This window comes from Pristiophorus japonicus, chromosome 3, assembly GCF_044704955.1.
Source record: "Pristiophorus japonicus isolate sPriJap1 chromosome 3, sPriJap1.hap1, whole genome shotgun sequence".
Lineage (NCBI taxonomy): Eukaryota > Metazoa > Chordata > Chondrichthyes > Pristiophoridae > Pristiophorus > Pristiophorus japonicus.
The window spans coordinates 198,981,344-198,994,179 of record NC_091979.1 but is presented as its reverse complement, the minus strand read 5'-3'; the positions used below and the strand labels follow the sequence as shown (position 1 = coordinate 198,994,179).

At 46.3% G+C, this 12,836-nt stretch overlaps 1 protein-coding gene across 4 annotated transcripts in view; it reads right to left on the bottom strand.

The window, feature by feature from the left end:
- The window catches only part of LOC139260068 (partitioning defective 3 homolog B-like), a 1,396,127-nt gene that overhangs the window by 660,796 nt on the left and 722,495 nt on the right, over positions 1-12,836 (bottom strand). For all 4 annotated transcript variants that reach the window (XM_070876196.1, XM_070876197.1, XM_070876199.1 and 1 more), the window contains 3 exons: positions 11,516-11,621; positions 9,492-9,597; positions 7,676-7,806 (listed from right to left, as the gene is read on the bottom strand). In XM_070876196.1, coding sequence (XP_070732297.1) covers positions 7,676-7,806; positions 9,492-9,597; positions 11,516-11,621 — 343 coding nt within the window. The remainder of the gene's footprint in view (positions 1-7,675; positions 7,807-9,491; positions 9,598-11,515; positions 11,622-12,836) is intronic.

Here is a 12,836-nt window from a genome sequence, read left to right as displayed (position 1 = left end):
TCCCCCCCTCTCCCCCTCTCTCCCCACCTCTCTCTCCCCCTCCCTCCCACCCTCTCTTCCCCTCCCTCCCTCTCTCTCTCCCCCTCCCTCTCTCTCCCCCTCCTCCCCCCTCCCTCCCTCCCTCTCCCTCTCTCTCTCTCTCCCCTCCCTCCCTCCCCCCTCCGTCCCTCTCTCTCCCCCTCCCTCCCTCCCTCCCTCTCGCTCCCCCTCCCTCCCTTCCTCTCCCTCCCTCTCTCTCCCTCCCTCCCTCTCTCCCTCTCCCCCTCCCCCTCCCTCCCTTCCTCCCCCTCTCCCTCCCTCCCTCTCCCCCTCCCCCCCTCCTTCTCTCTCCCCCTCCCTCTCTCTCCCCCTCCCTCCCTCCCTCTCTCTCCCCCTCCCTCCCTCCCTCTCTCTCCCCCTCCCTCCCTCCCCTCTCTCTCTCTCTCTCTCCCTCCCTCCCTCCCTCCTCCCCCCCCTCTCTCTCTCTCCCTCCCCTCTCTCTCTCTCCCCCTCCCACTCAGCGGCACGAACGGCTGCAGAATTCTCCCTGGCTGAAGCACTTTCACACAGGTAGGATGATGGTTTATTTAATCTTTTCTTGGCTTATAAATGTTTATTCAGGTTGGATTTATTTGTATAATATTTGTAGAAGTATAAATAAGGATTTATTGTCGAATTTAATGAGTTCCCTTCCCTCCCCCCCACCTCCTTCTGGACGCCTAATTTGTAACCTGTGCCTGATTTTTTAATGTGTAGAACATGTTTTTTCAGTTCTACAAAAATCTTCACTGGCTCCATTCTACTTTAGTTTGGAGTACATTTTCACTGTGGAAACTTTCAAATCAGGCGTCAGTGGCCGGACACGCCCCCTTTTGAAGAAAAAATTCTGTTCTAAACTAGAACTGTTCTACCTGACTAGAACTGCAGAAAAAAAAATGTGGAGAATTGCGATTTCTAAAATAGTCCGTTCTCCACCAGTTGCTCCTAAAAATCAGGCGCGAATCATGTGGAAACTTGGGTCCTGAATATCTGATCATGCAGAAATGATAAATGGTCCCTTATTTAATGTTTGTTGTAAATCTAGATTTCTGCCTGCAGTAAAGTGCTAGGACTCGTTTATAAACCAGAAATAAAAGAGTTCAGGGTCGTTGCTGTTCCAGGAAATACTTATAACTACCCAAACTGATATAGAACATTACCAAATTTACCTCAGTGAACTATGCAGCCACCATGTAGTTAACACGAACTGAGTGGGTAACATGATGTATCTAACACAGTGTGGGAAATATTTAATTCATTTAAAACGCGTTATAGATTGTCATAGATATTCCTGATTACAAAGTTAAAAAATCTGTATCATGCTGTAGTCATTTGTAAATTATCAATGTGAGCGGGTCATTGGTGCCCATCCACCCTCCCTAAACTTGAGCTCATCCAAAACTCTGCCGCCCATATTCTAACTCATACCAAGTCCTGTTCAACCATCGGCCCTGTGCTCGTTGACCGACATTGGCTTCTGGTCGAGCAACGCCTCGATTTTAAAATTCTCATCCTTGTTTACAAATTCCTCCATAGTCTCGCCCCTCCCTATCTCTGTCACATCCTCCAGCCCTTCAACCCTCCAAAATCTCTGAGCTCCTCCAATTCTACTCTTTTGTGCATCCCCAATTTTCATCGCTCCACCATTGGTGGCCAAGGCTCCAGTTGCCTTGGACAAAGCTCTGGAATTCCCACCCTAAACCTCTCCACCTCTCTCCCTGCCGCTTTGACCAAGATTTTGGTCACCTGTTCTAATATTTCCTTATGTGAATCGGTGTCAAATACTGCCTGATAACCCTCACTGTGACGCAACTTGGGTATTTTTAATGACTTTAAAGACGCCATATCAATGCAAGTTGTTGATGTTATAAACAATTGGACCTGTTAGAACTCAATCATAATGCGTCACAGAGCAATCGGGGCACAATTCACACACTTGACTTCCCGCATATGGAGTTGCTGGTTTCAGCTGCACGTGTGTAAGAGGCTGTCGAGCAGCCCCATACAAAAAGGGCGGAGAAACTGGAGAGCATGTCACGCCCAAATTACTTTCTCACACAAACCTCTCACTGGAAAGATAATGTGGGATTTTTGGCTGAGACCTGACCAGTAAGTTGAACAACCCATCCATTTGGGCAAGGCTCAGCATGAGCTACTGGAAAAGCAGAATATAGGGAAAAATACAAATTATGAACCAAACCAGTATGTAAATTGTGGGCAATTTTAACCTAACCCGCCTGTCGGGAAACTGATGAGATTGAATGCAACACTGAGTTTTACAACCTGCCTGATTCTTCTTTCCATTGAAGTCAGTGGAGAGTAATATTGGGCGGGGTGCAAAACCATCCTTTCACCCAATCCCGTGGGTTTCCCACCCGGTGAGTTATGTTAAATTACCCCCAGACTCACAGAACATGTAACTTGTGCATTCAGCCTGAACAACCCTATATGACTACTAGTTGTGCTGGGTTCTCTCTAGTCAAGTGGCTGCTTGTCGCCTAATATTTACTACCATCGTTTGTATTTTTTTAAATCTGCAATTTTAATACGGGAATTTACAAAGACTACTAATGTCACTGACACTTCTGGGTGTATAGGAACCAATTCAAATTTTAGGGCACTTGCAAGCGAGAGAGTCTGGGACTGCCTGACTGCTCGACAGCTTCTAAACACTATCGCATGCATTTGGTAGACATGCAAACAGTTCTGCATCAAATTGGACACGGAGTATCAAATTAACTGCATAACCCGGTTTTGTGCAGGGGGGAAATTTATTTTCTTGCTCTCAACTAGACATGCACTTGAAAGAAATGATTAAGAGAAAGCAGCAGGTTATAAATCAATGCCCAACTGCAAGAGTTCAACGGGAGAGTGTTGCCCTAATGACTTACAGCCATTATCCAAACTTCAGCCCTACGGTATCTGACCTTATGAAGGAATGCCCCTGAACCACTGGATTTAACTGTTTTAAGCAGTGAAGTCAAAATGGAAAGAAATCCTTGCGTTTTATAATTTAAAAAATAAAAACAGTTCACAGAGTCGGTTATGCTTTGATAGAGGTGTTCAAAATCATGAGGAGTCTGGACAGAGTAGATAGAGAGAAACTGTTCCCATTGGCAGAAGGGGCGAGAACCAGAGGACACAGATTTAAGGTCATTAGCAAAAGAACCAAAGGCAACACAAGAAAAAAAGTTTTTACGCAGCGAGTGATTGAGATCCGAAATGCACTGCCAGAAAGGGTGGTGGAGGCACTCTATTTTATCTTTCAAATGGGAGTTGAAAAGAATATCTGAAAGAACAAAAATTGTAGGGCTACAGGGAAAGGGAAGGGAGTGGGACTAGCTGAGAGTCGACACGAGCTCGACAAGCCGAATGGCCTTCTACCGTGCTGTAACCATTCAATGATTCTATGCTTTTTTAAATAAATGTTAAAAACCAAATGTATTTTTGTGCCTCAGTTGAACTGGCCTTTCCATCAAAATTAAAAACAAAATTCAGTACGCAATTGAATTCTCACCTGCCAACACCCTCACAGTGGTTTCTGCCGACTGACTCATTTTCTGAAAGGGGTGGTTTGTCCTGGATAGGAACACAGAGCCAGAAGCAAGTCATTCAGCCCCTCGAGCCTGTTGCATCATTAACACCCTACTTGTGCATAAATCACCAGTCCTTCATAATCGCTGGGTCAAAATCCTGGAACTTCCTAGCTAATAGCACTATGCGAGCACCTTCACCTCATAGACTGCAGTGGTTTAAGAAAAAGGCCCACCACCACCTTTGCAAGGGCAACTGAGGATGGGCAATAAATGCTAGCCTTATTAGCAATGCCCACAAACACCAGAATGAATTTAAAAAAGCACAGCTTCAACTGGGATTGTTCTCCGAACAGCAGCGAAGATTAAGGGGAAATTTAATAGAGTTGTTTACAATTATATAGGGTGTTGATAGAATATATGGGGAGAAACTGTTTCTACTGACAGGAGGAGACACAGATTTAAGATAATTGGCAAAAAAAGGAATTGCAGTAACAATGAGCAGAAATTGTTTTACATAGGGAGTTATGATGATCTGCAATGAGGTTTCTGAAAGAGTGCTGGAAGCAGATTCAATAGTAACTTTCAAAAGGCAACTGGTATATACTTGAAAGAAAAAATTTGCAGGGCTTTGGGGAAAAGAACAGGGGAGTAGGACAAATTGGATAGGTCTTTCAAAGAGCCAACACAGGCACGATGTTGTATGATTCTACAAGTAAGGTCATCACTATAATAGATGCTGCACAAGAGGATCATAAGCACAGATTTCTCTATAATTCCAAACTTCTTTGAGGGATTAAATCAGGGGAATGGACAATGACGTGTACATTAAAAGCTTCTTCCATTAAATCTGACCAAAATGTCCATTTTACACAGCATTTTTTGCAACAACATAGCAAGCAGTGATTTTGACTTCTAGGTTCTGTGCAGTGCAATCATTATAATCATGTCCAATGTAAGCAGAGCTCTCCAAATTCGCAGGATAATTACAGGGAATTGAATTTTGAAGATTATAAGAATTGTGGCTGCATTTGGAGAGGAAGGAAGCTGGCAATGCACCACTCAAAAGGTTAAAGCAGCAGCGCGCAATGCAAACTAGGATGGAAGACCACAAATGATGCCAATACTACATCTCGGAATGACTTCTCAACGCCTTCCTCTGCTTCCCAACCTTACAAGGATGCCACATCACTAGAATTAGTCTAAACTAAGACTTTATTCACCTGATGAAACCAGTTGGTCGCCGTCAAGAAATTCCCTGCCATTGGCCAGGCAAAGATCAATAAGAATTTTTACTTCACATTATCTTCCATACCCTGAGTGCTCGACAGAAGGAATGAAAAGAAAGGCATAGTGTGTTATTCTGTAAACAATGTAAGATGCATTTTGACCCAGTAACCGAGTTACAGCCCAGTGACACACTGTGCATTCACTGACACATAGTCCAGCCAGTGACACGTGGTCGAGCCCAGTGACACGCAATGTTCCCACTAATATTTGGGGGGCCTCACGGCCCCTTTAACAGTTTTTCCATTTAGAAGCCATGGGACCTCCAGAATGGAACATTGGTGACACATGGTGCGTAGCCCAATGATGTTACATGCGACACACAACTCTATAGACTTGCTTAATAGCTGTTTGTGTGTTGCATTATAGTTGCGGCTGCCCTCCCAATGAGCAAGCTGCAACCCAAAAGTAAATTTGCCAAGATTCCTCAAGTGCAGCAGCTGGAAAGAGACATTGGGCTCAATTTTGGCCAGGAGTTGCTCCGTTTGTTTTGGAGTAACCTGCTTTTTCTGGCATAACTTAAAAATCCCCAGTTTCCCCAATCAATTTGCACCAATTTGTAACTCACTTAGTTAAGTTTTTTTTATGTTAGTATTTTTTTCTCAAAAGGGGGCGTTACCAGCCACCTACGCCAGTTCTGTCCATTTAGGCAACTTTGGCCAGCTAATAGTTACTCCATTTCTACTTAGGCCAGCATATGTGGCCACTTGAGAAAACCCTTGCGGAGAGTTAAAGAAATCGGCTCAGGTAGATACGTCGGAGGCCATTCAGCCTGGGATAGGGGCGGGGAGCGGCGAGGACCTGGACTTGAACCAAGCAAGCCTTACCCTTAGCAATGTTTGCAAACAAAAACTACTAACAATTCTATAAGAAATAAAAAATTGAAGTTCTACCTTCATCTTCAAACTGCAATTCACCTTTCTGCACTTGGCCCGGGAAGGCAGCGGGCCGGTGCGGGAGGCCACTCGGCCTGGGCTAGGGGCGGGACAGCGCACCGGGAGGCCACTCGGCCTGGGCTAGGGGTGGGACAACGCACCGGGAGACCACTCGGCCTGGGCTAGGGGTGGGACAACGCACCGGGAGGCCACTCGCCCTGGGCTAGGGACGGGACAACGCACTGGGAGGCCACTTGGCCTGGGCTAGGGGCGGGAGGGAGCGAACTGGCCGGCACGGGATTCAACGGAGAGGCTGCAAGCAAATCAACAGAGAGGCTGGGGTGGGGGGGGGGGGGGGGAGGAGAGGAGCGAGTGAACTGGCCGGCACGGTATGCAACGGAGAGGCTGAAACAGGAACATTTAACGCACAGAGCGAATCACTCAACAACTGTTCAGTTAGGAGATTATAATTAATCAGACAGAATGATGCCAGAAACTATCTTGTATAAGAAAACAGTCTTCTTCAAAGTCCAGCCAACAAGGAGTCTCAGCTGAGCTGAGTAATGCAATGCATTAAAAAAAAAATTCTGGGTTTTTACAAAACTCTCCAGGAAACAAAGTAACAACAAAAACACATTAGACCTGATTCTGCTTTGCAAAGTTGAAAGCAGACAGAGGTACTGGGAGTGTATGGCTTGAATGATGCTCATTTTTCTTCTTTCTCCAATCTACACACACGCACACACACTGAAATAAATTTCATGCTGTTTGACCCATGATTGAAACCGACTCTGATCAAGGTCTAGTTTTCATGTGTCCATTCCAGCTTCCTCGATTCTTTGAAGCCCAGCTCTCACATCTCAGAATCTTGCCTCCTCTACTGTTTGACCACCTGACACTTATGGGTGTGCATGCATGACCATCATCACAATTCTCCACTGCGCATGTGCAGACGTCCCGGCACATTTTCCAGCGCAGAACGCAGACTCCACCTCCTCGAGTCGACTGGCCACGCAGCGCGGCTGCAGTGAAGAGGCCAGACAGTGGCAAAAGTTGCAACATTTTTTTCCAGAGCATCTCCAGACGTACTTAAGTGCCGCAACTCGGGTAAGTACGCTGAAAAATGGACTCAACCAAAATTGAGCCCATTCTACCCAGCATTCCCAGCTGGTGGTTTTAGCAAATAACGGTAGGGTTAATTTCAGGTTATGGCAGCTGTGCGTGATCTACAAGGAATTGTCAGTGCCACTAGCACAGGTCACACCATTGCCAGACGTGCCTTCAATCGCCTAGGCCCCAAGCTCTAGAATTTCCTCACAAAACCTCCTTCTTTGATCAGGCTTTTTATCACCTGTCCTAATATCTCCTTATGTGGCTCAGTGTCAAATTTTGTTTAAAAATCATTCCTGTGAAACTCCTTGGGACATTTTACTAGGTTAAAGGTGCTATATAAATGCAAGTTGCTGTTGTCTGGTGTAGCCAATTTGCAGTATTTCATTTATATTAAAGGTATAATTCAGCATGGAGTCTAATGGTAATAATAGCGAGTGGGAAGCATGGTGGGATCTTGCCCGGCTGGTGTGGTCAAATCTCCAATAAAAGGAGCTCACTCATCATTGCCCAGTTATACTCCCCTGTGGATTGTGCAACAATTGCACTTCACCGTGATATCAATGCAGCCTCTCTCCATCTTCAATCAATGTCACTTCAGTGTTACTTTTAACCATCATTAACACTACTTTCATCTTATTAAGACCACAGTATAGATTACAAGAAAGCTGCAGATGGCAGGGGGACCTCGAGGATCTAATTTAATCCTGGGATTTCAGATGACTTCTATAATCCACTCAGTTTAGACACGTTAAATGACAATAGTGTGCAAACTATTTTTAATTCATCTTCCCTACATTCTGTTTAATTTAATTGGTTCTGCAAGTGACAGTTTGGACACTTGGCACTTACCCAAATCCATGCTCTTTGAACCGGTGATTTTGCCAGAAGACTGTCGCTTGACAGCGTTGCTGGGCTGCCTTTCTGCAGCTCCAGCCAAAGGACTCTGTTGCAGCAATCGTGAAGCAGAATTGAGCTCAGAGCTGTGGAGAGAGTGAGAGAGAGAGAGTCAGGCAGAACCAAACAATATATTAAGAAAGTTCTGCAACAAACTATCAGGTGGCAGCATTATTGTAGCTATACACAGCAGAAATGCTCAGTCCAGGGCATTCATTGTGTATTGATAGTTACAGTGTCAGCTGTGGCTCAGTGGTACCACTCTTGCCTCGGAGTCAGAAGGTTGTGGGTTCAAGTCCCACTCCAGAGACTTGAACACAAATAGCACACTAGGGAGAAAATGAATTAATGAAAGACGCCTGGCATGTGTGCTATTATCAATAATAATCCTTGCAAAGATGGAATGGCTACTCAAATGATGCCCAGTGACACAGGAGCTGGGCTATTGCTCCGGAATGTTTCTAGCATTCAATTGAAGGCACATTTCTAAGGGTGCCCAAGGCCAATCTCACAGCATAAATTATTAACACATATATTAGCAGTGACAAATACTCCAGAAAGACAACAGCACATTAGTCACTCTGCAGTGACTTCAGATTGAGTGATGCAGCTCATAACTGGGTAGCACATTTGCCAAGCATTTCTTTAATTCATTTTCTCCTTCCTCAATTTTACCTCATTAAAGAGTAAATGGTGACTTCAAAAAAGTAAACCATCATCAATTATCAATATTTAGCCTGGTGTTGAATTCGTAATTGCTTTAATCTTAGCATTTGTGCCCAACATTTATATCTCAACGAACATCACTATAACAGATTGTTAACACATTGTTGTTTGTGGGAGCTTGCTGTGTGCAAATTGGGTGCCCAGTTTCCTACATTACAACAACAACGTGTATTTATATAACTGCTTTACATAGTGAAACGTCCAAAGGCGCTTCACAGGAGTATTATGAGATAAAAAATTTGACACCGAGCCGCATAAGGAGAAATTAGGGCAGGTGACCAAAAGCTTGGACAAAGAAGTAGATTTTAAGGAGCATCTAGAAGGAGGACAGAGAGGTAGAGAGGCGGAGAGGTTTAGGCAAGGAATTCCAGAATTTAGGGCCTAGGCAACAGAAGGCACGGCCACCAATGATTGAGCAATTATAATCAGGGATGCTCAAGTGAGCAGAATTAGAGGAGCGCAGCTATCTCGGGGGGGTTGTGGGGCTGGAGGAGATTTCAGAGATAGGGAGGGGTAAGGCCATAGAGGGATTTGAAAACAAGGATGAGATTTTGAAATCGAGGCGTTAACCGGCATCCAATGTAGGTCAGTGAGCACAGGGTGATGGGTGAGCGGGATTTGGTGCGAGTTAGGACACAGGCAGCCGGATTTTGGATCACCTCTAGTTTACGTAGGGTAGAATGTGGGAGGCCAGCCAGGAGTGCATTGGAATAGCCAAGTCTAGAGGTAACAAAGGCATGGATGAGGGCTTCAGCAGCGGATGAGCTGAGGTAAGGTCAGAGACGGGCGATGTTACTAAGATGGAAATAAGCGAGTTTAGTTATACTACATTACAACCATGACTACACATCAAATGTACTTTATTGGCTGTAAAGTGCTTTGGGACGTCCTGAGGTTGTTAAAGATGCTCTATAAATGCAAGGCTTTCTTTCTTTTAATAGTGTGAGGAGCTAAATTAATATCAGTAGAGATGCAACCAGTACCACCAGCACACTTCAACTATGTACATTACGAAGTTAACTCGGGCTAACTTCTGGTCACAAACCTCTTATCTTCATGAAAAGACCACATTTTGTACACTCCCGCGGCCTCCTCTTCATCTGGATGTGGTGGAACTGGAGGTAGAATTTCAACCTCTCCCTCATCATTAGCTGAAAACATCAACAAACAAGACTGTAAAATTGTACCCTGAAAACTGCAAGATCTAGAAACAATTTCAGCAATTGGATTCTGTACAGTGGGAGTGAATGATGAGTGGATTAGTTCAATGGAGCAGGATACCTTCAGTAAAAAGACACAAAATAACAGGTGTATGATCCTATATACTCACTGCATGGACACATTCCAGCACTCAAGAGGCTAGAATCCAGGTAAACCTCTGCCTCTGAAAATCTATTACCCCAAGTTACCACTGTGGAAGGCGACAGTGTAATAAAATGGCCATGATCTTGGAGAACTCGGTTCCTTCAGAAGACCTCCTTCCAGGCACTGACCTTAAACGAAAACACTGATGCACCCTAAATCGAGCGTGAGCCGGGGGTGGCAGAGACTGGTGACAATATCACCAAGTAGAAGCTGAGAAATAACCGCAGATGTGAATGTGGAGAGGATAGGGAAACACATGAACACTGGCCTGATGCAGTATCTCGTCAATATCCTGTACTATTGAAGATAAATGACAGCATTAGATCCTGGTTGCAGTTACGGTATGACAAGCTATGATGATGATGATTGCAGCTCTGTGCATGATAAGAGAATGTGCTTCAGTGAAGTTCTCTGCATGAGGTTTGCTTACATAACAACAGTGACTGCACCTCAAAAAAGAAAAAAAAAGTAAACTCATTGATTGTGAAGCATTTTTGTATATTCGGGGAACAGAAAACAGAGAGTCGGGATAAATGGTTCGTTCTCGGATTGACAACCAGTAACTAGTGGGGTGCCTCAGGGATCAGTGCTGTGACCCCAACTATTTACAATCTATATTAACGACTTGGAAGAAGGGACCGAGTGTAACGTAGCCAAGTTTGCTGACGATAAAAAGATGGGAGGAAATGCAATGTGTGAGGAGGACACAAAAAATCTGCAAAAGGACATAGACAGGCTAAGTGAGTGGGCAAAAATTTGGCAGATGGAGTATAATGTTGGAAAGTATGAGGTCATGCACTTTGGCAGAAAAAAAATCAAAGAGCAAATTATTATTTAAATGGAAAAAGATTGCAAAGTGCTGCAGTACAGCGGGACATGGGGATACTTGTGCATGCAACACAAAATGATAGAATGCAGGTACAGCAAGTGATCAGGAAGGCCAATGGAATCTTGGCCTTTATTGCAAAGGGAATGGAGTATAAAAGCAGGGAATTCTTGCTACAGTTATGCAGGGTATTGGTGAGGCCACACCTGGAATACTGCGTGCAGTTTTGGTTTCCATATTTACGAAAGGAATCACAAATGCAAACTGTATCCTGCAATTTGGCAACCTATAAATGCACCAACTATAAATGTTCCTTTTTTTATAAAACAGTGTGTATAGTCTGGGGATTATTATTCAGACAATACATTAATGTATCTTAGCTGGCTGCATGGGAACATAGGACAGGAATAGGCCATTCAGCCCTTCGAGCCTGTTCAGCCATTCAATTAGATCACGGCTGATCTCACTTTTAGCTCTATCTACCTGCCTTGGTTCCATATCCCTGAATACCTTTGCCTAACAAAAATCTATGAATCTCAGTTTTGTATTTTTCAATTGACCCCCAGCCTCAACAGATTTTTGGAAGAGAGAGTTCCAGATTTCCACCACCCTTTGTGTGAAGAAATGCTTCCTGACATCACCCCTGAACAGCCTAGCTCTAATTTTAAGGTTATGCCCCCTTGTTCTGGATTTGTCCACCAGAGGAAAGAGTTTCTCATCATCCACTTTACAAATCTTTTAATCATCAAAAACACCTTAATTAGATCACCCCTTAATCTTCTATACTCATAGGATTCCAAGCCTAGTCTATGCAACCTGTCTTTATAATTTCACCCCATTTTTTAAATGAATTTGTTTCTACAGTACCAGGTGCTTACCTATTGTCACCCTCTCTCGGGCACCAGGTGATTGGGTACACCACTGGCTGGCACCATTATTGCTGTGAGTGTTGTGTACCTGCATACCACCAACCTCCAGACGATCCTGAGAATACAAAGCACATTGTCAGGCTTTAGTCAACTCACAGAGCAAATGTTTGCTCAACAACATTGCCTTTCCAACGAACCTTTCTTGTTGCCAACATTTACAATGTAAAAATTTGATAACTGATAAATTACCATAGTACACATACCAAAAAATGTCATTTTTCTAAGTCAGGAGAGGCCCCCAAAAGGCTGAGATACCTGGAGTCCACGAGAGAGCGGGAGAGGACAGTGGAGCGTTGAGGTGGAAGTGTGTGTAGCGGGAGGGGACAGTGGAGCTGGGGGGGGGGGGACAGTGGAATGGGGGTCGGGGCGGGCGGCGGAGAGTGGAGCGGGGAGGGGAGCGAGAGAGAGTGCAGCGGGGGTGGGGGGGTGTGTTGGGGGGAAGAGTGCAGCAGGGGCGGGGGAGGAAAGAATGGAGCAGGGCTGGGGTGGGGGGGGGGAGAAGAGTGGATCGGGGGAAGCAAAGAGTGGAGCGGGGGGGGAAGGGGGGAAGAGTGGAGCGGGGGGGGAAGGGGGGGAAGAGTGGAGCGGGGGGGAGGGGGGAAGAGTGGAGCGGGGGGGAGGAGAGTGGAGCAGGGAGAGTGGAGCAGGGCTGGTGGGGGAAAGGGGGGGGGGGAAAGAGTGGAGCGGGGGGAGGGGGGGGAAGAGTGGAGCGGGGAGGGGAGCGAGAGAGAGTGCAGTGGGGGGGGGGCAGTGTTGGGGGGAAGAGTGTAGCAGGGGCGGAGGGTGGGGGAGGAAAGAGTGGAGCAGGGGCGGGGGGAAGAGTGGAGCGGGGGAGCGGGGGGAAGAGTGGAGCGGGGGGGGGGAAAGGAGTGGAGTGGGGGAGCGGGGGGGCGGGGGGGGAAAAGAGTGGAGTGGGGGGGGGGGAGAGTGGAGCAGGGGGGGGAAAGTGCAGCAGGGCTGGTGGGGAGGGGGGGGAGAAGAGTGGAGCGGGGGGGGGGGGGAAGAGTGGAGCAGGAGGAGGGGGGAAAGAGTGGAGCGGGGGGGGGAGGAAAGAGTGGAGCGGGGGGTGGGGAAGAGTGGAGTGAGGGGGGGGAGAGTGGAGTGGGGGGGGAGGGAGAGTGGAGCAGGGGGAGGGGGGAAAGAGTGGAGTGGGGGGGGGGAAAGAGAGTGGAGCTGGGGGGGGAGAAGAGCAGGGCTGGGGGGGGAAAGATTGGAGCGGGGGGGGGGGGAAAGTGGAGCAGGGGGAGGGGGGAATGAGTGGAGCAGGGGG